Source organism: Columba livia, chromosome 21 (assembly GCF_036013475.1).
Source record: "Columba livia isolate bColLiv1 breed racing homer chromosome 21, bColLiv1.pat.W.v2, whole genome shotgun sequence".
Lineage (NCBI taxonomy): Eukaryota > Metazoa > Chordata > Aves > Columbiformes > Columbidae > Columba > Columba livia.
The window spans coordinates 6,607,446-6,634,150 of NC_088622.1; the positions used below are offsets into that span (position 1 = coordinate 6,607,446).

General features: G+C 55.7%; 1 protein-coding gene across 2 annotated transcripts; it reads right to left on the reverse strand.

Annotated features, from left to right (window-relative positions):
• Window positions 1–10,516: 10,516 nt before the first annotated feature.
• WNT4 (Wnt family member 4) lies at window positions 10,517–25,899 on the reverse strand. 2 transcript variants are annotated; one of them, XM_065038184.1, is made up of 6 exons: window positions 22,645–23,435; window positions 21,812–21,949; window positions 14,472–14,707; window positions 12,126–12,257; window positions 11,390–11,532; window positions 10,517–11,167 (listed from the first exon to the last, which is right to left on the reverse strand). In XM_065038184.1, exons 3-6 carry the CDS (start codon window positions 14,617–14,619, stop codon window positions 10,700–10,702), a joined length of 891 nt encoding a protein of 296 aa, XP_064894256.1. In that variant the 5' UTR covers window positions 14,620–14,707; window positions 21,812–21,949; window positions 22,645–23,435; the 3' UTR covers window positions 10,517–10,699. The 2 variants fall into 2 exon arrangements, with proteins under 2 accessions (XP_064894256.1, XP_005512453.1); XM_005512396.4 differs by lacking the exons at window positions 21,812–21,949; window positions 22,645–23,435 and adding an exon at window positions 25,653–25,899.
• Between the last annotated feature and the right edge of the window lie 806 nt (window positions 25,900–26,705).

A 26,705-nucleotide genomic window follows, 5' to 3' on the forward strand; every position in this document is an offset into this window, starting at 1 on the left:
CTGCCTCTGCCCTGAGCCTCCTGCCTGGACAGGCTCCCCAGCTCCAAAATCTCCATCTGCCTCCTCAGCCACATCTTTTTCCTGGTCCCTGCTCCTCTAGATGGCATGTTATCACCTCCAGTGTCTTCACCTGTCAAAGCCTTTCTGTTGGCAGCTCTCTCATGGCTGTGGTATTGGAAGATCCCCTCCCATTGCATGGCTGCCCTGTCTTCTCTGGGCTTCTGTGCCTTTGACACTCACCAAGCAGACCAGGATGTCCAAACCTGTGTGTGGTCTGCAGGTACAACAATCTACAATTGTGTTTGCAGCCTAGAAAGTCAATCATACCCTGGGGTGCATCCCCAGCCCCATGGGCAGCAGGTTTGGGGGGATCCTGCCCCTCTGCCCCGCTCTGGTGAGACCCCCTGCAGTGCTGGTCCAGCTCTGGGTCCTCAGCACAGACACACATGGAGCTGCTGGAGAGGGGCCAGAGGAGCCCCAGGAATGACCCGAGGCTGGAACAGCTCTGCTGGGGACAGGTGAGAGAGTTGGGGTGTTCGAATGGAGAAGAGAAGCTCCGGGGAGACCTTAGTGTGGCCTTTTCATACTTAAAAGACACCAAGAAGAAAGATGGGGACAGACATTTGAGCAGGGCCTGTTGTGATAGGACAAGGGGTGATGATTTAAACTAAAGGAGGGAGATTCAGGCTGGACATGAGGAAGAAACTGTTGTCCCTGAGGGTGGTGAGAGCTTGGCCCAGGTTGGCCAGAGAGGTGGTGGATGAACCATCCCTGGAGACATCCCAGGCCAGGCTGGACGGGGCTCTGAGCACCCTGAGCTGGTGCAGACGTCCCTGCTCATGTCATGGGGGGCACTGGGGAGCTGGGAAGGTCCCTTCAACCCAAACTATCCTGTGACTCTATGCTTCTATGATCTACACCAGTCTTCTCTAACCAAGGGAAGATAAAAGGAAGAAGCCCAAGAATGGAGTGTAACTGGTGCATTGACATACTGAATCTGCAGGCAGCCCAGAGCAAAGACTCCGACGTCCACTATCACCCCAGTGAGCTTCTTTATCAGCCTGGCTTCTCCGAGCTGCAGCACGTGGAAAATTGAGATGGCAAAGTGACTTTATTGAGAAAAAAAGACACAAAGGACTGATTTATTTTGCATCCAGTTCAGCTCTGAGGCACTCCCAGATGTTCCGAGTTTTTGGTGGAAATAAAACGGCTGCAGATTTTCCAGCTGGCCGCAGAAAGCAGAGCACTTACACCAGGCCAAGTCCCAAATGAGCGAGCTGCAGGGCTTCCACTGCTGCTGTTTCACTTGGGCTGTTCTGCCTTTCCCCATGTTCACCTCCACGTTCGTTCTTCTTAAGAGCATCCTGGGGGTCCTGTCTGTCCCACTGTGGTCGCAGTCCCCTTTGGAGTGTGATCTCGCTGTGCTGGGGGGTGTGTGTTGTCTTCCTTCTTTTGCCCTGTTGGTTACTTGTTCATCCAGCTTCCCATCCATATCTGGTGTCTTCTCTTGGCTTCGGCGAAACAGCAAAGATGTGGTACCATCACACCAGCTTCTGCAGCCCTGGGGCTGAAAGATGTCCTCTTCCATGCCCTTTCTCCACTTGTTTTATTACCGCAGATGTAGTGATGTCTACTGATGGACCTGTAACAAGCCTTTTGCTCCAAAACAAGGCGAATCAGGTGGAAGGAAGCGTGGCTCATTGCTAATGAAGCAAAAGATGAAGTGCTTGAGTTCACCTGCCTCTGAAAGCTCTACAGTAGAAAGCTGAACCATCAAGCCTTCTGAGATGCATCTCCTGTAGCCCTCCATGCTGGAGAGTGTTGTTACTGTGCAAAATAAGTTAAATGTCCTGCTGCAGGTAGACTCCAGAACATCTCATGGTGTCCTGGAAGTGGCTGCAAGCTGGTGTCACCTGTGGCTGGCCTCAGATGGCTTCTCTGTGCAAGGTCTGTTACCCCTGCTAATTCTGCGAGGCAACACGAATATTTGTGCTCCTTTTTTCTTTCACTCTTCCATCTGAGCCGCATATGAACCACAGTGCCTTGACCTCCGGCACTGCTCTGAGCATGTTCTGTATTTCCGTGGTCTTTCTTGGACCTCTTGTTCTATAGCCAAGTTTCAAGTTCGAAGGCATCTACAATCCTGCCACATTTAATCTTCTGCACAACTTCCTTCCTGGACAGTAGCTTGACAAGCAACTTTTCTGCAGTCCAACAGGGTGCCTGAACTGTTGTCTTCAGAAACAGCCTGAAAACTCCCTTTGAAAATTCTAATTCTTGGTTCAAGAGGCATTTGCTGATAAACTTCCATATACCAACTTTCTCTCCTGCAGAAAAGCTGAGGTTTCGAGGCTGTAAATTGCATGCTGAGTTTCTTGGGTTCCTTTGGTGGAAGCTGTAGATATAGGAGGGAAGATCACAGAATCACAGAATGGACGGGGTTGGAAAAGACCTCACAGATCATCCAGTCCAACCCTTGGTCCAACTCTAGTCCGTGTACTAGATCATGGCACTAAGTGCCATGGCCAATCTCAGTTTAAACACCTCCAGGGCCGGTGAGTCCAGCACCTCCCTGGGCAGCCATTCCAATGCCTGACCACTCTCTCTGCACAGAATTGCTTTCTAATCTCCAGCCTCAATTTCCCCTGGCAGAGTTGAAGCCCATGGCCCCTTGTCCTATTGCTGATGCCTGGGAGAAGAGCCCAATCCCCACCTGGCTAGAACTGCCCTTCAGGTAGTTCTAGAGAGTGCTGAGCTCAGCTCTAAGCCTCCTCTTCTCCAGACTAAACAAGCCTGGCTCCCTCAGCCTCTCCCCATAGGGCTTGTGCTCAAGTCCCTTCCCCAGTCTTGTTGCTCTTCTCTGGACCCGCTCCAGCACTTCAATCTCTTTCCTGAGCTGAGGGGCCCAGAACTGAACACAACACTCCAGGTGTGGCCTCCCCAATGCAGAGCACAGGGGAAGGATCACTGCCCTTGTCCTGCTGACCACGCCAGTTTGGATACAGGACAGGACACCACTTGGCCACCTGGGCACACTGTTGGCTCCTGTTGAGCCCCCTGTCCATTAGTCCCCCCAGGTCCCTTTCTGCCCGACTGCTCTCCAGCCACTCTGTGCCCAGCCTGGAGCGCTGCAGGGGGGGTTGTGGCCAAAGTGCAGCACCCGGCACTTGGCCTTGTTCAACTTCATCCCATTGGAATCGGCCCATTCTTCCAGTCTATCCAGATCCTCTGCAGAGCCTCCTGCCTTCCAGCAGCTCCACACTCCCTCCCAACTTGGTGTCAGCAGCTAATTTGCTGATGATGGTCTCAATCCCCTCATCCAAATCATCAATAAAGATGTTAAACAGGACTGGACCCAACCCTGACCCCTGGGGAACACCACTAGTGACTGGCTGCCAGCTGGATGCAGCCCCATTCACCAGCACTCTCTGGGCCCGGCCCTCCAGCCAGTTCTTAACCCAGCGGAGAGATGCAGGAATACTTTTGGTGTCATACATCCTTTCCTGGCCATGGCTATTTTTCTGATGGTTGGTTGACATGTGGTGGGAGCAAATTGTGCATCTCTTGTTTCTGGACCAGCAAAGCATGGCTTGTACGTGCGTGTAATTGAAATCATCTTGCAGGGCAAAGAATGAGAACTGGAGAAGCTGATGGATTCTCAAGTTATGGTGTGGGGAAGAAGTCACTGTTCTGCTGAGCTCCTGCCTGATGGAAAAGGACCTGGGGGTGCTGGTGACAGCGGCTGAACATGAGCCAGTGTGTGCCCAGGTGGCCAAGAGGCCACCAGCATCCTGGCTGGTACTGGCACTGGTGTGGCCAGCAGGCCCAGGGCAGTGACCGTCCCTGTGCTGGGACCTGGGGAGGCCAAACCTTGAATCCTGGGGGCAGTTCTGGGCCCTCACACCAAGAAAGGCCTTGAGGTGCTGGAGCGAGTGGAGAGAAGGGAACGGAACAGGTGAGGGGCTGGAGCACAAGTGTGATGGAGCGGCTGAGGGACCTGGGGGGTTCAGCTGGAGAACAGGAGCTGAGGGGAGACCTTCTGATCTCTGAACTGCCTGAAAGGAGCTTGGAGCCAGGGGGGTCGGGCTCTGCTCCCCAGGAACAAGCGCCAGGAGCAGAGGAAACGGCCTCAAGTTGCACCAGGGGAGGTTGAGGTTGGATGTGGGGAACAATTTCTTCCCCAAAGGGCTGTGGGGCATTGGAACAGGCTGCCCAGGGCAGTGCTGGAGTCACCATCCCTGGAGGGCTGGACAGACGGACATGAGGTTCTCAGGACATGGGGCAGTGCCAGGGGTGGGGAACGGTTGGACTCAATCTTGAGGGTCTTTTCCAACCACAATGATTCTGTGATTCTATGGTTTGGGTTCCTGGTCTGTACACCAGTAGTGACTTGTGAAGGGAAGTTCTCTGACTGGTGGTTGCCGGCTTTGCACCCCTGCTGGACAGCCTTCATTTGGAAAGGGCTGGAGGTGGTGGTGAGACCTTCTCATGGACTGAGTTGAGCCACCACCCAGCTCAGGGAGGCTGGGACATTTGCAGAGACAGGCTATTGCATTTACCAAACCCTTCCTGTTACGCCGTGCTATAGCAGCTCTCAGTTGTGTGCACGTGGAGGGGCTCACACGGGTATTTCTGTGATGTCTTGCCTCTCCTTTGCATGGCTACAATTACAGGAGCAAAACTGCAATGGTGAAACAACCGTCCTAGACCAGAGCTGAAGGGACAAGTGGCCTCAGCAGCCGCTGAGGGTTTTTTTTCACTGCTGAGCAACTGATTGTAATTAAGGCTTGCAATTTGTGGTTTCACTCGTGGCCGATGGAAGGAGAGGACCCCTGATGTATGATTAAGCTGCTTTGGACTAAGCGTCTGGTGTTGAGGTACTACCCAGGTGGGCTGGGGATCTGCAGCGGAATGGAGGGTCACCCAGCCTTGAACAGTATATACAATGAGTATACTCACTTCTACATGTTCTCTGCATTATGAAGTTAAAAGCGATTTAAATATTCTGCATAATATGGTCTCTGAAATTTCATATATACAAAGATGGAACTTAAATTTGTGTGGGGTGTTATTAAAAACTCTCCAGACAAAAGCCACCATGTTCTGTTGAGCTTAGGCGTCACCCTTCCAGCAGCTGGATAGAAAGATTGTTAATGGTTGGACTCGATCTTCAAGGTCTTTTCCAACCGAAATGATTCTATGGTTCTATGATTCTGTGATTCTATGATTCTGTGATTCTCTGATTATGTGATTCTATGATTCTGTGATTCTATGTGCTTGAGGAAATATAAATGGTCAGATGTGGGATTTGCCAGGTCAGGAGGTGCTGAGGGGAGCTTGTGGCTCCTGAGGTCCAAGCACAGGCACAAGGATGGGGTTTGTGTGGCCCCAGCTCTGAGCTGCTGAGGAGGGGCTCTGGCTGCAGGAACATCCCATCCGTACCTGCAAGAGACGAGGATGGTGTGGGTGCTGCTGGAGCTCCAGATGTTGACGTGGTCCAACCTAAACTCCGAGATGCTGGGCCTGGTCCTCAGCCCGGCTCCTGCCCCGTCCTCCCCCTCCCCCTGCGCGGGGTGTTACAGTCCCGTCTAAGGCAGGTTGCACAATTTATTTTCCTGTGCTTAGCGCAGGATTTTGGCAGCCAGGGTCGGGAGGCCTCTCTGAGGAGCGCTGGCTGGGAGCCCTCCCGCTGTCACGGGATCACGCTGCTGTCGAAGACTCCGCTCCGCCGGGCGTCCTTCAGCGTGGCCTTGGCCACGGGGCTGCGTCAGACAGTGCCCAGGCGGCCAAAACACCGCTGGCATCTCCAGCATAGGTGGGAGCAGTGGCCACCCCAGCACAGGTGTTCTCCTGCCAGACTGAGGTGGGACCTGTCATTTCCAGCTCCCGTGATGTGGCAGCCATGAGGACTCATGCTTTTCTGCAGAGATGCTGGCCCATCCTTAGAGCATATTTTCTCAGTGGTCTGTGGGAAACTACGGCGAGCCTGTGGATTCCCTGACAGAGGGTATGGGAACAGAGATCAGCCTTGAAGGCATTTAGGTTTACCCGTGAGAAAGATGGAAGTAAAGGAGGATCCTGAGATATTAAGGTGTACCTGTGAGAGAGAAGGGAGTAGAAGAGTAAGACTGATGATAGCAAAATTAGCCAATGAGATGTTACTATTGTAACTTGTACCAATAGTGAAGAGACACACGAATTGGTAAAACTGTATAAAAATGCACTTGTGGTAATAAATGGCATCTACTACTTTCATCCTGGAAGAACTTGGTCTATGTCGTTTTTCCATCTCAACCGCAACAGTGGTCCCCCAGGCTCTTGTTTTCTGCTGTCTCCATCATCCAGGTTCTCTGCAGCCAGCTGGTAAATTCGTGTGGGTAAAGGGAGAGCAGGAGATACCGGAAAGTTACTGTGGTCACTGCTGCAGGAATGTGCAGTGGGATTTGCTATTACGGTCACTGACGGTGTAAGGGAAGGAAAGGATGTGAGTGTGAATTCGTGCTCTGCGTGAGCACCATTAATGTTGTCCCCGTGATTTAATGGCTTTGCGAGGAGCGCGGCGGGTGAGGCTGAGCATGCCCAGGGAGGGGGGATGAGATAGTTGGGAGTGATGGAAGTGCTGGTGGCCAATAAAGGGCACGAGGGTGATGTAGCCAAAACAGCTGGAGAGAAACATCAGCTCTGTTGTGCTCAGACTGGAGGGTGGAGAGGTGGCAAACACCAAGCCCAGAGCATGGAGCAGCTGAGGTTGAAGGCACCGTGACACATGAGGTGGGTTTTCCAGGAGAAAAGGTGAAGAAAAAAGAAGGAGCAGAAGATGGTAGTGAAGTTGGGAGTTTGGGGAATGGGAAAAAATCATGGAGTTACCGACCTGCTGGAGCAGGGTGGGGAGGACTTGGAGGGGATGTCCTGTTTTTGCCATGATGATCTCGAGTTGGCAATGGGACATCCAGGAAGGTTTATGAGTGGGAGAGGCTGGGTGGAGGTGTTGGCCTGTGAGTCCTTGGGAGGGAGATGATCTCACTGGGGAGAGGGTGTCGAGGGGATCGAGGATGAGGCCCGAGTGGGGCTGGTGAGCGTGCGGAGGGATGTTCGGTGCTGCAATGGGTGCAGGGGACAGGCTGAGTGGGTAGAGGAGGAGGACATGAATGTCTTGCTCCATCCATGGTCGCAGAGAAGCTGCCATCTCCCCGCACCTTGTTTAAGGAGGGGGTGAGGCACGTCTTGGTTTCATCACCATGCTGGGTGGTGGTGTGGGGGTTGGAGACATTGCTCACCTGGGGCTGGAGCTGGAGCCCGGAGGGGAATGGATGGAGCTGGGAGGTTGTGGGGTCGGTTCCACCATGGGAAGAGAGGAGCCATTTGAAGGAAGGGGTTTTGGGGAGTCTCGGGGCTCATTTTCTCCCATCCTACCATCCTATTTCTGCAACAATAGTTAAAAAAATAGCCCTCAACCCCTGCCACCCATGGAGGCCAAAGTGAGAGGAGCCATTGGTTTTACCACCAACCCTGTGGAAACATGAGCTTGGAGAGCACAAAACCAGAGAGCTACAACTAAAGGAAGGAGACACGGCAGAGCATTACTGCAGCCTGTGCTGAAGCAAGTGGCTCCAGACCATGGGGAATGGCATGAAAAGAGAGCCCCTGGCTTGTGGAAGGACAAGGGACAAGTGATGTTCCCTGGCTGGGAGCAGCGTGGAGCGTGCTGGGCACCTGGCACCACATCCTGTCCACACCCAGCACCTGCGGCACAGGGATGGAGGCAAAGAGGCAGCAGGTCCCTGACTATGCATCCATGGGCAGGTCTTGCCCCCTACCACCCAAAGGCACCTCCAGACCCCTGGGGAGACGTTTCCAGCAGCACAAGGCAGCTGTGGCCTCCGGCTGCTTCAAGGGCGGACAGCGCTGGTTTGAGCAGATGAGTATCAGTGCCCTCGCAACAGGAGGAAGTCACAGACTTACTGAAATCTCAGATAAGAGGCCTCTTAAGCCCATAGTGTGTCAAGTGGATCAGGCAGAAGATGAGCGAGCAAGCTCTCCTTCCACCGATGGCACAGCAGATACGCAGCCTGTGGCCCAAACATCTCCCGAGGAGACACGTGAGCTGGGACAAGGACAGCCTTAGTGTCCCCTTTACACTGTCTAAGGGCACTCGGGCACCTCTCCCCCCAGGTAAGGACCAACCACCATTAGGTGTTTGCAGCACGTGCTAATTTACACAGCCCAGCGGAGCCTGATTGCCAGGAGAAGAAAAGACTGTGGCTCATTCAGCACAAGCTCATTATTTAATAGACAAAGTAAATATGAAAAAAACAAAGGCATTTTCCCTCCGTCCCCTCTGGTGCTGAAATTTGCAGTTGTGAGAAGAGCCAGAGCGCTGTGGAGCCGGGGTATCTCCGGGTGACATTTACAGGGCTCAGCTTTCATCACAGCTTGGAAAAATCCCTTGCGCAGAGATTATCTCCACACTGATCTGGATTGTCTTGTTCAGCTTTGGCCCTCATCCTAGATGGACAACGAGCAGAAAACTTGGCCAGTGGCCTGAGGTCTGTGGCCTCCTCTGCATGAGCTGGGAAGAAGAGGAACAGCCTCCAAGGTACTTGAGAACTTGCAGCCTTGTGGGGGCTAAAGAGATGGAGCTGGGGAGGCGGGGGGGAAGCTTAGATCCTCCTCTGAGGATTTAATCCTGTACCCTTGGCCAACTGAGCCACTGGGAGAGGCAACCCCTGCTCTGGTGAGGAGATCTCTGCTTGGTGTTGAAGTGGATCAACCCACGGTGGCTTCACTTTGGGGTGTCCCCGTGTGTCAGTCCCCCCAACCTGGCACCCTTTGCTGAAGGTTTTTTGGGGCTGGGCAGGCAGGAGGGAGGCATTGGGGAGGTACTGGGGGGATGTTCGGTACAAACCTCCCTCGCCCTGTGCTGCTTCGAGTCAGTTGTCAGCAGCCTCCCAGCCAGATGGTGTCTGGAGACCTTCCAGCGACCACAGCCTCTCCCCCAGCCCATCACTGCCACAGCCCAGACGGGATTTAATGTATGTCTGCGCGTTCCCCCAACCTTTCCCCTCTCGAGATGAAGAGAGGAAGAAAAACAAGACTGCAGGTTTGCAAAGACCCCCAGCCTGGAGGGTGATGGTCTCAGCTCTAGGCTTTCCTGGACCACGCAGGGAGTGCCCAGGTCACCCGGGAGGACTCAGCGATGCCACCCCATGCCAGCTCCTCCCCACACCGCGGGCAGATGTTCCTGTTGGCTCGAGGTGCCATTTTGAGGGCTTTTTTCCGCTCCACTTTTGACTTTCGACTCGCAGACAAGTGGGTGAGGGAGAGAGGAACCGGTTCCTGTTCCACCTCCCCTCGCAGTGCCCCTCTGCTTATTAGTTCTCCAAATATTCCGTCCTGCAGCCCGGTGGTGAGGACGCTGCGCTAATCCGCTCGCGGGTGGAGGAGAGCGGGCAGGACAGCGCCATGTCCCACGACATCGCTCCAGGACAGCGCTGGGAGCGGGACGGGGCAGCTGGTGGGGTGCACACACGGCAGCACCCCCTCCCCAGCCCAGCAGAGCACCAGCGTCACCATTGCCCCCAGCAGCATCTTTCTCCTACCTCCAGCAATTGCTCCACTTGATAATTTGGTTGTTCTCAGGAGCCGATGGAATGGGGACTGTCCCCATAGCTTACCCCAGGTGTGGAGAGCAGGCATGTGGAGGGAGAAGAGACTTGTTTGTGGGATGCTGGTGAGCGAGATGGGGGCAATTATGGGACAGAGGGAAAGAAATCCCCTGGGATTTCCTCCCAGCCCCATTAAGAGTCATTGGGCTGCGGGTACCATGCCCTCCCTGGACCCTCTTCGGTCTCCAGGTGAAGAAGATGCTGGAGAAGCGAGGGGGTGAGGGGAAGTGGAACATGAAGGGAACGTTGTGTCCTCTGACAGCCCCGGGCAGCTGCTGAGGAACTTCTGGAGATCAGAACGGCCACTGGAGCTGCTCCAAAATCCATCTACTGCCAGGGAGGCCACTGAGCATCCCACAAGGGGATGCAAGAGTGTCCCATGTTCCTCTTATATACTGCTCAGCATTGCTGGGCTGTCCCTACATTGAGCTGAACTCCTGGGGACATTGCCACCCTGTCACCATCTGCCCGTCCTCTGCATGGCTCCCGGCTGCACACCGCGGCTGCTCCGTCCCACCCGAGGCTCAGCCAAGCCCAGCAGTGCTCTGGGATGCTCAGAGCATGCCTTAAACAAATTAACTGCGACTGAAGATGCCGAGTGCCTAACGCTAGTCTCAGCTTAAACACCTCCTATTTGCAAGATACCAAGTGCCTAACACTAGTCTCAGCTTAAACACCTCCTGTTTGCAATGCTCCAGACCCAGCAGGAACTCATCCGACGAGAGCAGGTGTCACGCAGGTCCCCAGCCAGTCACCGAGAGCAGATACAGGACAGCAAGGGGCTCTGGCTTCAGCAATAAAAAAAAAAAAAGCAAGCAAACAAAGCAAAACAACAAAAAAGCCAACAATGATCAATTTTTTTAAACTTTAAATATTTGTTTTTTTTCTTTAAAATCTGTTTTCCTCTGGGGCTCTGTCTCTGTAAAGGGCTGTGCTCTCCCTGCAGCATCTGGGTTCCTTCCCCAGTCCTGGCCGTGGGGCAGGGGAGAAGCAGGGTCACTGAGAGGGGGTGGACGGGTGCTCCCCTCCCTGCATCACCGGCACGTGTGGATTTCCACCACCCGATGGCAGGGTTTGCACTTGACGGAGCAGCACCAGTGGAATTTGCAGCTGCACCTCTCCACAACCTCCACTTCGTCCGTATGAAAGCCCCGGCCGCAGCACATCAGCTCGCAGCCATCGATGGCCTTGGAGGTCTTGTTGCACTGCCGGCCGCTGGTGCCCAGCACCCCGTTCTTGAGGTCGTGGTCACAGAAGTCAGGACTGGAGTCCAGGTAGACGAGGTCCTCGTCTGTGTGCGGCTTGAACTGGGAGTTTTTGGGCACCAGCACTTTGGTGGATCCGATCTCGCTCTGCTCGACCTCCGTGGCACCGTCGAATTTCTCCTTCAGGACGTTGCCCACTTTGCGGAAGGGGGGCATGGCTTTCCAGCACGTCTTGAACTCGCAGGAGCCCGACACGCCGTGGCACTTGCACTCCACCCGCATGTTGTTCAGGATCGCCTGGAGGAACAGACACGAGGAACGAGATGGGACCGTCAGCTCGGGATGGACACAGAAAGGAGGGTGCAGAGTTGGGGTCTGAAAGGGGTGTGCAGAAAGCAATGCCGATGCACACGAGCTGATGGGATTAAATTAACCCAAAAAGCTCAAGCAATCGCTGCAGAACCCAGCTGGGATGCTGCAGAGCCACAATGGCTGCTTCGGTTTCCCCCTCACCATTACCTTCCTCCCCGCCTCGTTGTTGTGGAGGTTCATCAACGCTCTGTTGGAAGAAGCCCCTTTGCTCCTCTCGCGGACATCGACGAAGGACTGTGAGAAGGCTACGCCATAGGCGATGTTGTCGGAGCAGCCCGACCACTGGAAGCCTAAGGCAGAGAGCAGGGGTGAGGGAGGTGACAGCAGCCTGCCTCGCTCGCCCTCCCCAGCCCCGCGCAGCTAAAATACAGCTGCCTTGTCACCCCTCTGTCTTGCTACCCACTATTGGGGGAACTGGGGAAGCTGGGGAGTGTGGCCCTGGGCGAACACAGACAAGATGCTTTCTCTGCCTTTTTGAGGGACTCATAGAATCATAGAATGTCCTGAATTGAAAGGGACACACAAGGATTGTTGAGTCCAACCCCTGTCACCCAACAGTTCACACCGTGTGTCTGAAGACGTTGTCCAGTCTCTTCTTGAACACTGTCAGGTTGGGGCCGTGACACCGCCCTGGGGAGCCTGTTCAGTGTCCAGCACCTCTGGGTGAAGAACCTTTTCCTCACGTCTAACCTAAGCCCCCACCCAGCACATCTTCTGCCATTCCCTTGAGTCCTCTCACTGGCCACCAGAAGAGATCAGCCTCCCCTCCTTGTGAGGAAGCTATAGCAAGATCTATTTTTTAAAACGTTTTTCCTCCTTTCTGGATGGCTCCAGAGCGGACATTCCCACTCTTGGCCGTTTCACACCCCCGGTGCGTGCTCACCCTGCGGGCTGCCCCCCTGCACCGTGCGGTCGCATCCACACTTGTCCAGCTCGCCGCTGCTGCAGGCTCGGGTCACTGCGAAGGCCACCCCTGCCGAAGAGATGGCATAGACGAACGCTGCCTCCCGCGTCCCTGCAACAGCAAAACCATGGTGGGAAACAGGGCAGCAAGCCTGAGGTGCGGGAGAGGCCTTTCTGGAGGGCGAGCAGCCAGGTGGCCAAAGGCCCTTGATGGGCTGTTGCGTGTGTCTCTGCTCCCCATCCCTCCTAATGCTGTGGTTGCACATAAACCCTCTTGGAAAGCTGGTCTGGAAACTGGCTCTCGATAAAACATAGAGTCATTTTGGTTGGAAAAGACTCTCAAGATCACCGAGTCCAACTGTTAACCCAACACTGGCACTAACCCATGTCCCTAAGAACCTCGTCTATGCAACATGCTATGCAGACCTATCAAGTCAGGCCCTTTGCTTGGTCTCTTCCTCCCAAGATGGGGTGGCCCACGCAGGACTCTCACCCTCCCTGCTCCCACACACTGTTTGCTCAGTGCCAAGCCTGGACCAGCCTCAGCAGACACCTCGGCACTGGGAGATTGTTCACAGCACTGAGAGCCCCGTCTTGCAATAGCGAAGGAGCTGGGAACTGCACCATACGGTTAAAAACATGAATGCGATGGGCAAGCTATAACCTGGCGATGAGGGAGATGCAATGTGGGGAGAGCTCTCCAGAGCTTGCGTGGAGCCTTGCCTGGTGCTTGCAGGGCACCTCTGCCAGGAAATCCCTCCCGCATCCGAAATAGTTGGCTGCATTCCGCACCCAGGAGCACCCCCTGCAGCTGCAGATCTGTGCCACCCTCTGACACAGGGTCCTGCAGCTCCCAGCACCTCTCGCGATATGCTGCAAAACCCCATGCTGCTCTCAAAGCGCCCTGCAAGGCCACACTGGTCCCCAGGGCACAGCCTCGTCCCAGCTCTCGTGTGTACCTATGTGGTACCACACGGTCGGGAAGAGCTTGTTTGGGAAGTCAGGGGACGTCCCGGGGCATAAACACACAGGGCGGCCTGGCCAGGGGTCAGCTCTTGCAACACCCAAATCCCCACTGTCCCCTGAGGCCAGCTGAGGACATGGCTCCTCTGTCTCCGAGCAAGGAGGGTTGGCACTTGGGGTAGTCCCGTGCTTGGGGTCGAGGGGGGATGGCTCGTGAGCAGACATCACCCCAGCTCGCCGGTCGGACAGAGGGCAGCTACTTTGGTGGTCGCAGCCCAGACTTTGGTGGCCCAGCTGCAATCTGGCCCCGGCGGCAGCGGCTGGGGAGGACCCAGCCTGCGCGGGGACTGAACCGCCTCCAAGTTAATCGAGGTTAATAGTAGGATCGTGTTGGTCGGTTTGTGCTGTGGCTGCCTAAAAAGAGAAGACTTTTAGTTTCTGGTATTTCTGGTATTTCCAGTCCCTGAACCTTCACAAGAAGAGATCTTCACCCCTGTGTTGAGGGGAGGAAAGTCAAACAAGAAGCTGGGGGGAGGCTTTAGTCTATGGGTCCTGGGATGGGAGGTGTTATGGTGCATCAGGGACAGCAGTGGCACCCGAGGGGCGTCCAGAGCTGCTGTGCTGGTCTCTGGGGGTTGCAGAGGGGTTTCCCCTCCATCTCCTCACCCCGATGCTCTGGGTCCTTGCTTGGCTTGATCACAGCCCTGTGCCTCCGGACGCCTGCGTGCAGTCAGGGTCAGGAGGGCTGGGGCTGCCCTGGCCATAAATCCCCCCTCAAAGGCTGCAGCGGGGTGGTGGCAGCGACGATGCTGCTGTCCTCGCAGGGTCCAGCTGCTGCGTGTTTTACTCGCATCTGGCGGCAGAGGGCTGTCCTCCCGAGGGCTCCGCTCCAGTGCGGTGTTACCAGCCCGGTCACCGCTGAGAGACGGAATCAATCCAGCATCCCGCTGCAGCCTTGGCTTCGCGGAGCAAAGCTCCTGGGCTTGGCAGGGCAGAGACTAGACCACAGGGTGACCATAGGACCCTGCTCGAACCTGGCATGTCCTTGTGAAAGCTCCAGGCTCTCTGGATGCCCTCGGCTGGTGCCTCCATGTGATGGGCACCCACTGGGTGTGAAAAAGGTTTGGGAGAGGAAGCATCCAGCAGCTGAGAAACCACGAGAGTCTGGATACACTGCGCCAGTGCAGTCAGAAGAGCCCCATGGAGATGCCCAGGGAAGACCTGTCAGCCCCAAGATCCAGCACGGGGTCATTCCCTGCTCGCCAAGGGGCAAGCAAGCAAATGCCACCTGTAGCCCACTGGGCTGGTACCGTAGCCATTCCCCCATGCAGCAGCACCCCCGGCACACATCCTCCCGGCTCACCTTGCGTTACCACCTTGCCGAAGACGGGCAGGGTGTCCAGCGTGGAGCAGTTCCAGCGGCGGTTGCGGAACTGGTACTGGCACTCCTCGATGGCCAGCTGGGCCCCGCGCCGCACCGAGTCCATCACCTCCAGGTTCCTCTTGCACATCTGCACCTGACGCTGGATCAAGCCCTTCAGCTTCTCGCAGGTCTCCTCCTCGGAGATGCTCCCCACTGAAGACAGCTTTGCCAGGTACCTGCCGCGACAGCCAGCACAACTGGTTAGGAGATGAGAGCTGGGGAGCATCAGCCCGTGTTCAGCTGGGACACCCTGCACCGCAGGCAGTGAGGAGACCCCCCACAGCTGAGACCTGGTGTCCATCTCAGATCACCTTAAATGCGCTCCGCAGGATGCGATTTTGGCTGGCAGAGAGCAAGCCCAAAGAAAACAACCATCTCTCTGCAGCCCTGTCTCCCCGGGAGCTCAGCTGCTGGCTCCCCTTTGCCTCTGTTGCCTGCAAGGAAGATATTTTCAGCGTTGTCTGAATGTGCCCGGTCAGGTCTCCTGAGTACCGGCACATCCAAGTGCTACTAGGAGAAGCCAGAGGGCTCTGGAGTCAGCCAAAACAAGCAGCACAGGCGCTCAGCTGCCAGCTCCAGCTGCCACACAGCTCCTGCAGCCAGGCTCATCACCAACAAACATCACCGACAAACATCACCGACAAACCACTTCCCTCCCGGAGCCCTCTCTGCTCTGCCAGTCCCAGGGATGGCCCCTGGGACCTGCCATGCTTCTTGTCAGTTGGGATTCAAACAGGGCTTCAAGGTGGGGGGCACAGAGTCAGGAGCAAAACTGCACATACTGAGCCGCTCCTCCAGCAGCCCGGCTTGTGAACGTGGCCGTGAGGTCTTTGCTGACCTGGAAAAGACTGGCCCTGCGTGGTGGCGACCACAAGCTCTGCTTCCATCGCCCCATCCTCAGCAGAAGGAGTTACAGAGCTGCTCTGGAGTGTCGGCATTATGGGGAAAGGGGAGCTGCCCCTTTTGGGACAAGCACCCCACAAGCTCTTGGCATCTCCCCACTGAGCATGTGGGGACGATGGTCCATCCAGCACATCCCAGTGACCTGCACGTGCAGGTGTCACCCTTTTTCCCAGGTACATCCTCCTGCCCCAGGCTCTGGATACCCGAGGGGTTTTGAGACAGACCCGCACAGCTCGGTCAGGCTGTTGGATAATCCCAGATCCTCTCTCTGTGCCCATGCCAGCATGTGTCCAGCTGAGACTCACACCGTCCCGTGGCACCTGCTTTAAGTGACACTGCTACCGGTGCAGCCCTGTCCTGCTGCGAGCAGCGAGATCCCTGCATGGACAGGGAAAACTGACGCTTGCACCCGCTGACCACGCCGAGTTTGAACGTCCTCGGGACTCGCCAGCGTCAGCTCACGTTGCTGCCTCGTCTGCACCAAGAGATGCGAGTACCAAGCGAAGGCTTTTTGGAAACCTCATTCCTTGACTCTGCATTTCCCAGCCCTACTGAGCTTGTGGGTTTTTTTGTTTGCTTGTTTTTTTTCCTCCTCCTCCCGAGTTGCGACATCCTGCTAAGGATTTCTCCTTTGAAGCCCTGCTTGCCTCCGAGAAGTGACTGTGCAAAAGTGGCTCCTGCTCCCTGCCCGTTCCCATGTGTCCCAGGAGCCAGATCTGCTGACTTCAGCCACAAAATCAAGTTGTCACAGCCTCTTCCTCCCATTAGCCCTGCCAGCCTGCCCCAGGAGGAGAGAACAGGATTTTCCCTTCTGTGCATCAGCAGAATTATTCACCAGCTCGGTTTCACGCTTACAACTGGGGGGGTGGCGTGGGACATGATGAGAAAGTGTCCGTGGGGAGTCAGCATGGCGAGCCGTCAGAGGCATTCAGCTCTCCTTCTGCGTGGAGGTGACTTGGTGCAATGCCTCTCGGGCAGCGGGAAGTGGCAGGCGGCCGTGGTTTCAGAGCCAAGTTCTTTTCTAGCCTTTATACCAGCAAAGCATCTTTGCCCAAGGCTTTCTGCTCCTCCAAGGGAGCCCTGTTTGCAGAGGGATGGCTGGCTTGGAAACCCCACTGTGGCCAAACCCAGGGCTGTCACCTCTCTGCTGGCCCCACACCATGCAGCGAGTGTCCTGGTCCCCATGCTGTGGTCCTGGACATGGGGTGTGACAGTTGCAGTTCCTGCATCTCGCTGCACTCGGCTGACCCAGGATCAAGGCAGCAAACCAGCCCTGGGAGCTGTGTGGATGTTTGATGCTGAGCAACCCTGGAGTGACTGTGACAGCTCTGTCCCCTCGCAGGTCCAGCCATCATTTCAGTTTGGGCACAGAGCAGCTGACATGCAGCAGAGTGGTGAGATTCCTCCCAAGACACTGTGGTTTGGTTGATCCGCTTTGAGCCTGGAAGCCAAGAAAACCAGATTCTGCCTCCAGTACTAACCTCTTGTGCTGATTTGGCTTTTCCCTCCTCCTGCAGCTTAAGCAGCATTTATCACACCAGGGAACCAGCTCCTGCCGAGCAGCACGGCCGGTCCTGCCGGCAAGTCCGTGCCCGGTCTGACCGCAGGCACCTTGGCAGGAGAGCGCTGTGCCGCAGGTGTAACAGCTGCGTTAGCATCAGCTCCGCTCGGGATGGGGCATCACCTCCTTTTCTGATATATTTCCCAGCTCGGTGGGTTTCTCCAGGCAATGCGGAGCTATAAATTCAAAGCGCACATGAAGAACAGCGTGACAAGAGCCTTTCAAGCCTTTCCAAGTAGATGCGCCTGATAAGATGCCTCCCCAACAAGCACTTAATGCTGTTTGGGATGATAAAACAAAGGCCAAGGATGCTTCAAAGATAGGTTCAGCTCCCCAAGAACAGGTCTGGTAATTTGTTCTGCAAGGCAGGCAAATAAGATGATGCTATCCAGAACGGTGCTCTGGCCTCTCTCCTCTGGGTGCCATCGTCCCTCCTCAGCCCAGGTGCATCTGCCCCTCCTTGGGGATGGAGGCAACTATGCCCAAAATGCCATGGCCCCATCAGACTTCCAGCATCCTCCCAGTCTCCTGTGCCCTGTGAGAACTATCCCTGCTTCCCAAAAGAGGCATTAATTTTTTTGGTGGGGGGAGGCTGCCATCATGGTGACTGGTCCAGGAGGGATCCAGGGGTTGAGTCAAGGATGCAAGGAAGGAGCTTTGTCAAGTGTGGGGCAGCTCCAAGCCCCTCTCACACCACATTCAGGGACACCGGGCAGGAACCTCTCACCTCTTTTCCCATCTCTGGGGCAGCTGAAGGGCGAGATAAGAGCTGGGAAACGTGCTCTGCCCTCACCAGCACTGGAAGATGCTTCTACTCTGCACCTCACAGAGTGTTTCTCAGGGCTGGGGAGCCCAAGCAAAGCACCAAACCCATCTGCAACATCCCACGGTCACCACGGAAACCGGGCTCTAGCATCACGCCTGGTCCTTGATGAGGTCCTTGCTCCAAGCTTCATTTTCCTGGACCGAGGTGGTAGAAACTATGGACAAAGCCTGTCACCTCTGCCCACGCACACAGAAAGGTGGGTACAACAGCAGCAAACCCAACAGCTCCTGCCTTCTGCAAGGTCTCGGTACAGATCGTCTTGGTAGCACATCTTGATTGCTGTGCAGAGCTCTAGATTATGACTTAACTCTCACATGCAGCCTCAGAACAGCCCTGCTTGTGGAAAAAAAAAGCCCCAAGTAATAGCATATTTTCTTCATTTTCCAAGATTGGGCAAAAAATGTTTCAAGGGGTGAGCTGTTGTCCAAGCTGTTTGTTCAAGTTTTGTCTTCTTGCTTCATCATGAAATTTATGTTTCTTTTCTCCTGCCTTTAAATCCAGACGCGTCACTCAGAGAACAGGCTCCCTTTTAATAAAAGTCACTGACTTAACACAAAGCTGACAGAAAGCCCTTCCTTTTTTTCCATCCACAGCATATAGATCAAGATTGAAGCCCCGTAATTTAAGCAGCTGCAGTTGATCCACCCTGCAAGATGGCAAATGCGGAAACCTCAAATCCAGGGAGCTTTGAAAAGGAGAGGAGGGGGAAAAGCCCTGCTTAAATAAAGAAATAAAAGATAATAATTTCATGAGGAAGAATAATTGATGGAATGACAAGAATACATTGGAAGGGCCACAGCAGTTGGCAGATAGAGCCAGAAGGAGAAGGGAGGGGATTCTCTGCCGTGGGAAGGTGTGGAAATTTGAGTAATTGACAAATCCTCAATAGAGGTGGGTCGGGGAAGATGCAGCAGATGTCTTGGAGAAAGCAGAAATCTCTGGTGTTTCTTTTATTTAAACAAATGAGTTTCAAGTGTGAGAACTCTTCGTGTTGTCTGATTGTGGGAGACGGTAACAGTCGGACCCAGGCCAGTGGTATCACCGATACATCACTCAGAGATGCTGGGAAGTAGGATGAGCTCAGAAGCTCCACCCTGTTCAGCAAACACCTAACCTGTCTGGGACATCTGCCTGGCCAAGGCCTCAAAGGGCTTGTTCAGGTCTTGGGCTGCAGAGATGCTCTGGCTCCGCTCCTCTCCAAGAGGCAAGTTCTGCAAACACCCCCCTGCTCATGGACTTGCAGCACGTCTCTGCCTCTTGTGGCTGGAGGTACAGTCAGCCAGTGACTCAGGGACGTACTTAGGATTGAAACTGTCTTGTGCGGAGAGGTTTCCTCTGAGGAAGAAGAAAATGCTTGTTTAGGGTGGAAAAAACAGAAGTGTATGAAGATGGACGGATGCAGAGAGAGGAATGGATCAGGAGCTACGGAGAAGGGAATCAGCTTTTCCTTGTTGCTCTCCCCTTCCAAACAGATAGGAGGCATGGAGAGACACCTGAGGGCTGGCAGGTCAAAGGATGCTCTAGGTGGGCCAGAAAGCCCTTGTGCTTTTGGTGTCTCGTGCTGGCCGCAGGACCACTTTCCCCGTGCCAAGGTCACAGGTACCACCCGCATCCGTGGCTGGTTCAGCAGCTCTGCCACCTTGGGCACGTTCCTGGCAGGAGCTGCTGGAGACCCACAAGCTGCAAGGCTGCCTCTACGCAGCTGATGGCTCTGCAGCAGGACACGTCCCTCCCAGAAACTCAGCATCCCCCTCCCGGGATGAGATGCCCTGCCTTTCCATCCCTTCCAAGTGTAAAGCACGATTTACAAAGTCACCATCTTCCTCCCTGGAAGGAAAGCAGCTCAATCTTCCCTGTCACAGCTTTTGCACATTTCATCTCTTGGCTGAAACTGTGCTTTTCACACTCTAATCTCCACCTCCAATTAACAGCTGCCAAAACAGTCTCCCGGGAGGAGGCACAGCCACGCTCACCATGACCTGTCTGCAGACCTGAGCGTGCAGCTTCGCCATCTGAGCCCAAACCTGAACCTACAGCTCAAATCCTGTCCCCCAACACCCTGGACCCTGCACCTCACACCATGTGCACCCAGCAAACACCCATCTACCCATGCACCAAACACTGGTGGTGGCCTGTCACAAGTGTTTGGGGACAGTGAGGTGGCCCAGCTGCTGGTCCCAAGCCAGTGCTGCTGCTTGGCTTTCTGAGCATCCGTGGGCAATGTCTCCACTTTGTAATGGGGAAGATCAGGATGGAAACTGGGAAGACCCTGAGAAAGACTCTGGAAATCCACTTTGGATGCGTAGGAAACATCCTCTGCTGCATCTTCCTTTGTAAGTCAACAGAAGCTGCTCCTGGGCTCAAACACAAAAGCAATACCTCGCTGCAAGAGGAGGCAAGTGCAGGCCACGGGCTGAGCTCTGTGGGAATTCCCCTCCTGCAGCGCTCCGGGCTAGACCCGGTTGGAAAAATCCCGATGAATTTTTAGTTTTGATCAGAATTTGCAAATATGTGGCGAGAGGAGCCTTCTGCAGGATTAGTTTGATCTCGCCCAACTTGCAACAGACCCCAGGCTGCTTTCCATCAGCCAAGATACTTAATTAATTCCCCCCCGCCCCAAGCACAATACTGGCTCTGGTTCTGCTGAGCCAGCCACATCCTGCCCAGCGCCTCCCCAGAGTGTGGAGCAGCTCCTGCAGAGCCCCGAGGATGCTGGGGGTCACCCACAGGGACGGGGCGCTGACACCCCAGGACGGAGCCAGACAAAGGTCACCTGCATGTTGTGTCCAGAGCAGTTGGCCATTCAGGCAGCCTTGGGTGACTGAGAGTTTTGTGGATCTGCAATGCCTTCAAGCTTTAAGAAAAAAATCACCGAGTATTGTAAGAGCCAGCATCATTGCGCTTGTAAGGAAATACAGAAGAACCTCCTGGAAATGGTTAACCTCCAGGATTGCTCAGCAATTTCATCATTTGAAGAAAGCCCAAATAAATGGCTCTAATGCATTTCTCTCCATCTGCAAGAATGAATTGAGAGGACAGTAGAGTAACATAAACATGTTTTTTCTTCAATGCAAGAGTCCGGTCTGACTCATGGAGTCATAGAAAACCATTGCAAAAAGTAAATCTGCTTCTTGCTTGTACTTGGAGCCGATCTGATTCCACACAACCCGAGTGCAGGGGGGTCTTCCCTCACTCATGTCCTGGAATAAGGCTCTGCTGCAAAGGATCGGGGTGCAGTTTTATTTGACACTTCATTAGGAAAAGACAGAAATGCCCATCCCGGATCCCTCCTGCACCCTGCCAAACAGCCTGAAATCCTCCTGCTGGACAGGACCAGAGCTCAGAGACAAGCTGGACTGGTTGAAGTCCAGTGCCCAGATGGGTAGAGGTCTCTTGCCTCTGCAGGATTCAACCCTGAAAGCCGTTCTGTTTTCATCACTGAGCTAAAGTGAGCTGTTTTTGTCAAAAGTGGCAAGACTTATAAATAAATACAAATTAGTAAATATTTCCTGGCTAGTTTCACTCTCCCTCCCGCACCCTTGGAGAGGGGGTGTCACTGATTTCATGCACCAACCTCGCAGACCTGGTGGGATCCCTGAGTGATGCAAAGGAGCCCATGGCACCCCAGAAGTGAGACACACTCGTCCAACCTACGGCAGCCCTCGAAGCACAGAAATTCTGCATCGAACCCAATCTGTGCAACCCACCGTCCCGGCTGCTGGAGCAGACGGGACCTGGGGAACGTTCTTGAACCCGTCCTCGCACCAGAAGCCAAGAGCGCGGGGAGGGGAGCGGCTCTGCCCCGCAGCCACCGGCACCTGCCGAGTCCCCGCGCGGGCACGGCGCCGACGGGGAACGCGGGACCGGCTCCTTGCCAGGTGGAAAGTGGGAGGGTCGCGACGACAATGCAAAGAATCTCATATCAAATCAAACTAAGCCAGGCTCAAGGTGAAACGAGCTCTCTCCACTACCAAAGCTGGGGAGACTCACCTTAGTCTGGTTTAAAACCAGAGGGATGCAAGTGTAGGAGCCAGGCACGCTTCTTCCCAAAGCCTCCGCATTGCAGAACGACCCAAAGCGGCGCAAAATGAGCGTTCGGGCTGCTCTTGCAACATCTCCACTGCAAAGCTGGCAGGGATGAGCATGGAGAATCAGGCTCCACGTTTGCAAAGCACCTTGTGATGTTCAGATGAAAGGGGGCCAGAGAAACCCAAACTCCTTCTGTCCCTCCCTCCCTAGCCCTTAAAAGTCGTTACTATTGTAGAGCAGCTGCTCAGCCAGGCGTGTTCAGACACTTGCAAGGCCTTCAAGCTTTCCCAGAGTGCTCAAATTCAGATTTTCTAAAGGGTTTAAAAGCCCATCTGTGCTCCTGGCCCTTTAAACCAAGTCTCAAGCCCAGACGGAAGTTTTAAACCCCTGTAAATAGGGGGTAGATGGAGCTGCCGGTGGCACACCCTGCTCTGCAGCGGCATAACCGCATCTCGGGCTATGCAGTGCACACATGGAGAGCCTCCTCCAAAGCCCGTTTTAGCTGCAAGAGAAGTGAGAGAGGCTGTAATGATTCCCAGACAGCTCGATAAACAGGGGTCTCGCCCATGAAGGACCCTGCCCCATTGTATCTGATGCTTTCCAGGCTCGGGAATGGACTCTCGCCACTCAAACCTCTCAAGGAGCTTCAGGTCACAGCAGCCCCGGTGCCCCGCGTGGTTCACAGGGCTCACAGCCACAGCACGCTGCACATCTGCTCGTTCACCTCTTCAGGTGGATCCCCTCCCTCCAGAGCAGATGAATAAATGAGTAACTAATGACTGCTCGCCCCTCACCTCCCACTGGAAACAAAGCCTGTTGCTCCCACGCTGGCTTCAGGGAGGTGCTCGTTGGGCTCCACAAAACACCCCCGGTACCGGGGTGCTTTTGGACCACAGAGAGAACGTGCTTCCATATTTAACCACGTTACCGCACGTGCAGGTTCGAGAGCTGAATCGAGTCTGTGAAATGCGAGTTGCTTTGGAAAGTAATTCCGCTGTTTCCCCTGTATAAAGCACGTCCCTGGACTCCTCCAGAGATAAAGCAGAAGCCAGAAGGACCTTCCCGCACACAACCAGCTCAATCTAACCAGCACTAACTACAGCCCTTGATTTAATTTTACAGCTCTGAAGAGGCAGGAGGAAAAGCGTTAAAACTCTTGAGTTTCCAAAGCAAGAGGATGAGCAAGCCTGGGGCTTTCACGAGAAGGGGGAGTAGAGCATCTCTTCAGATTTGGAGAAGTTTTCTGGATAGACAGCAAGCCAAACAGTGACTCCCAGAACTCAGACACTGAGAAAATACCCCTGAGGTTCTCTCCCTGCCCAGAGAGAAAGTAGCTTGGTCTGTTTAATGAAAAGATTTGACAAAGGCCCTTCCAGCTCAATGGTCGCTGTAGTGAAGGGATCCCCCCAAGAGATACTGACACCGTCCCCCTTTTCTATGGGATGGGGTGGCTCAGAGGACACCACTTGCGTGGCCGAAACGAGCCCTTCCCCACAAAGCCAGGCTTACAGAAAACCTTCAGCTCAAGTGTTGCAAGCAGCGTGTCTCCAAAGCGCTGGGGGAATGCGAGTCCGGACAGGTCGAAAGAAGCTTTAGGGGAAAGAAAAAAAAAAAAAAGAAAGAAAAAAGTCACAACTGAGCTTAATCACTAATCCAGCAGGTTTCTGGAAAAGCAAACTTCACCGTGCGCTGCCGCCCAGCGCACGCACCTCTGCACCTCTGCACCTCCGTGCAGGAACGTGCTGGATGCGGCGCGGGACGGGGCAGAGCCCGCCCGAGCCCACACGCGCGGGGCTGCGCGAAGACGTCCGAGGCACGCTCATTCCTCGAATATCTGATAACTCCTGGGATCCTTCTAACTCTGTTTATTGCCTCCGGCAGCCTTTGTTTCTGATGTGAGAAGATAAACAATGGGAATTGTCTTAATCCTAAAGGCAAAGAATAAAAAGCACCGAGCGGGGGACGATGCTTTTATCACGATACATTTGCAACATCAAAAAAAGTTGACCCCCCTTCCTTTCAAAGGCACTGAAATGGATCTGCTTTTCCTCCCCTGTTGGCAGGAATGAGCCCTGTGCTCTCTGGCGGCCGAGCCTCCCGCGCCCACCCCTCGCTTCGCCCGCACGGACGGCTGCACACAGCCCTCCCCGGCTATTGCCCTGGAACACCCCCGCCTCGGCTCCCAAATACCATCCCTGCTGCGTGCGGTGCCGGGGACCGGGGGGTCCCACCTCTGTGCATCCGCACGGGGCGGCTCATCAACCTCGCTCGAGAAATCCCCCTTTGCCAGACCCTTCCCTGTGCCCGTCCCGGGGCAGCTGAAGCTGCTTCTCTTTGGGGACCTGCCCTCATCCCGCTGGGCTTCCTCAGCAGGACTTTGTCCCTGCAGGAGAAACACTCCCACAGTTCCCAATATACCTTCACCCGAAGCGTGACAGCTTAAAAGACCACCTTGATAGCTGCTATGATCCACCCACCACTTGCCAGAGACGCGTGGCATGCAAGTCGCTCCATCTGGCAAGGGAGGAGGGGAGGAGGACGAAGTACTAACGCATCCCCGCAGCTACGGATGGGCGAGCACCTTTTCCCACCGCAGGACACCCGGAGAATGCAGCTGACCTGGTCCTTTCCCCCGGCATAGGGAGCATCCTCCAAAACCCCCCTACCTCCTGCAAGCCTCCAGCAAGCCGAATCTAAAGCGGGGAGAGATAGGAGCTGTATCTAGAGGCAGAAAGGACTCCTTGTGCAGGGGATGTGCTTATGGGACTGTGCCCACCTTGGCGCAGGTGTCAGGAGAGGCACAAGCCACTCGGGATCTTTCGTGCCGACAGACCCAGGGACTCCCCGCCCGGCTGCAGTGAACCTGCCCTGGCCGGTGGAGACCCGAGGAGGTGGAATGGAAGCGGCCCGTGTTCCCAGCCTGAGAGCGGGTCCGCTGGGTGCGAGCAGCGGGAGCTAATTAGCTGACAGCAGTCAGCGACGCTGGGAGCGCGGCAAGCGCCATCTCCCATCAGAGCAGATTAATTAGGAGAAACTGACCCCTTCATTCAAAGTTAGGTAGGAAGGTGCTGTCGTGCTCCATCCCCTCTGCCCCATGGGGTCTCCCAGAAGACAGTCCCACCGCCTTGGCAAACACGTAGGAATTTTCCAGAATGATTTCTGCCCCTGTTTACCTTACACATTATTTCAGTGTTTGTTCACCAGGTTCCCAGTGTCACCAGGCTCCTCTGCAGCATGCAACAGCCCCCCACCACCCATTGTCCCGCCGGGAACAGGGGTCTGAGGTGTGGGCAGCCCTGCTCACCACAAACCCCCGGGGCTGGCACACTCGGCCGTCCCAGCCCTGCCAAATCCTCCCCTGGACCGCTGGCCCTCGCACGGCACCTCGCCAGCCCCCGGGCCCTGCTCTGACCCGATGCCCTGACCTCCGTCCTCTCCCGCTGGGGTCTGGATTTATAACTTAAGGACAAAATGGGGACAGGGGCTCGATAACCAGCCTCTGTCCAACCAACCTCAGTAACACACCAGACCTGAGCGGCTGGGAAGGGTTGGCATCCTCTGCAGCCCCCCTGCCCGGGGTGCAGGCTGCCACCCCCGCTGCCACCAGTTTGGGGGGTCAGTGGGATCGGGGTACCCGGTGTGACAGCGACAGGAGCCCAATGCCCCGCTGAGTACCGAGCAGCATCGTTGCCGGGGGTTGCACCCCGAAGCTGCCTGACCCCGGCAGCACCTGCTCCAGCACCCCCGGGGGATCAACAAGTGTCGGCGCCGGTTCCTCCCCCCTCGCCCCGCGGCTACTCACAGCCAGTTGCTGGCGTTGGCCGAGAAGGTGGCGAGGATGATGAGCAGCAAGGAGCGCAGGAAATACTCCGGGCTCATCCTGGAGAACAGGCAGCGGGAGAGCGAGCGGAGCCGGCGGCGGCAGCTCCCCCCGGCCCGGGGCAGCCGCCGCCGCAGGTGGGCGCCGGGCAGGAGCGGCGGCGGCGGGCGCTGCCCGGTGGATGCGCCCGCGGCGGCCGCCGAGCCCGACTGTCAGCTCGGCCGGCCCATCCCGGGATGGAGCGGCGGGCCGGGGGCGGGCCGGGGGCGGGGGTAGCCCCGGGGGCCGCCCCGGCTCCGCCGCTGCCTGGGCGGGACCGGCCGCCGGGGACACCCCCAGAGGCGGGACGGCGGCGGGGAGGGCACCGGGGGCTCTGCCGGCTCCCCCTGCCCCGCTGCAGCCCCCAGGCCCCCGGCAGCGACCTCCGAGACCCCCCGGGTGGGTTTGGTGGGTGCCGTGGGGTCGCGGCACGGGAGGCTTGCTTCTCCCCGGAACTGCGGGGCAGCTGCATATCGAGGAGAGGAGGAGCGGTTTTTCACTCGCATTTGGTGTTTTTAGGGCAATTTCTGCGCGGCTGTGAACAAGCAGAGCTCTCCGGATAGGGCCTGGCGCTGCTCGGGTTTCTGCATTGCTAGGAGCAGCCTGGGCATCGCCAAGACTGCCTTCCCCGTCAACCACCACCCCTTCGGTCGGTCGGGACTTCCCAAATCCCAGTTGCTGAGGATTCACAGCCAGCGCCAAATTTTGGCATTTGAAAATTCGCGAACGAGGAGAGGGACCTGGGGGGGTCCTATCAGGAGGGAACAGCGGCCGGAGCGGCAGCAGGGACGAGGTTGTGAACCGCGGTGTCTCCGCAGGGCTGTCCCCACGCAGGGCGTCCCTCTGGTGATGGGGCTGTGTGTGGGGTGATGCTTGGCCAAGTGTCGCGGCTTAAACGCACGGCTGCAGTTGTCTGGGAAGGTCAGCTCCTGGCAATCCCAGGAGCTATGGGCAGCGTGGCTTGCCCTGTAGTGGGGATCCCCATCTCCCCTGCCA

Excerpts from the sequence above, each read along its gene's own strand:
- WNT4 (XM_005512396.4), bottom strand. The coding sequence starts at position 25,729 with ATGAGCCCGGAGTATTTCCTGCGCTCCTTGCTGCTCATCATCCTCGCC. Across the intron at positions 12,258-14,471 it reads CGGCAAGGTGGTAACGCAAG|GGACGCGGGAGGCAGCGTTC; the intron begins GTGAGCCGGGAG and ends TTGCTGTTGCAG. Across the intron at positions 11,168-11,389 it reads ACAACGAGGCGGGGAGGAAG|GCGATCCTGAACAACATGCG; the intron begins GTAATGGTGAGG and ends CTGTTCCTCCAG.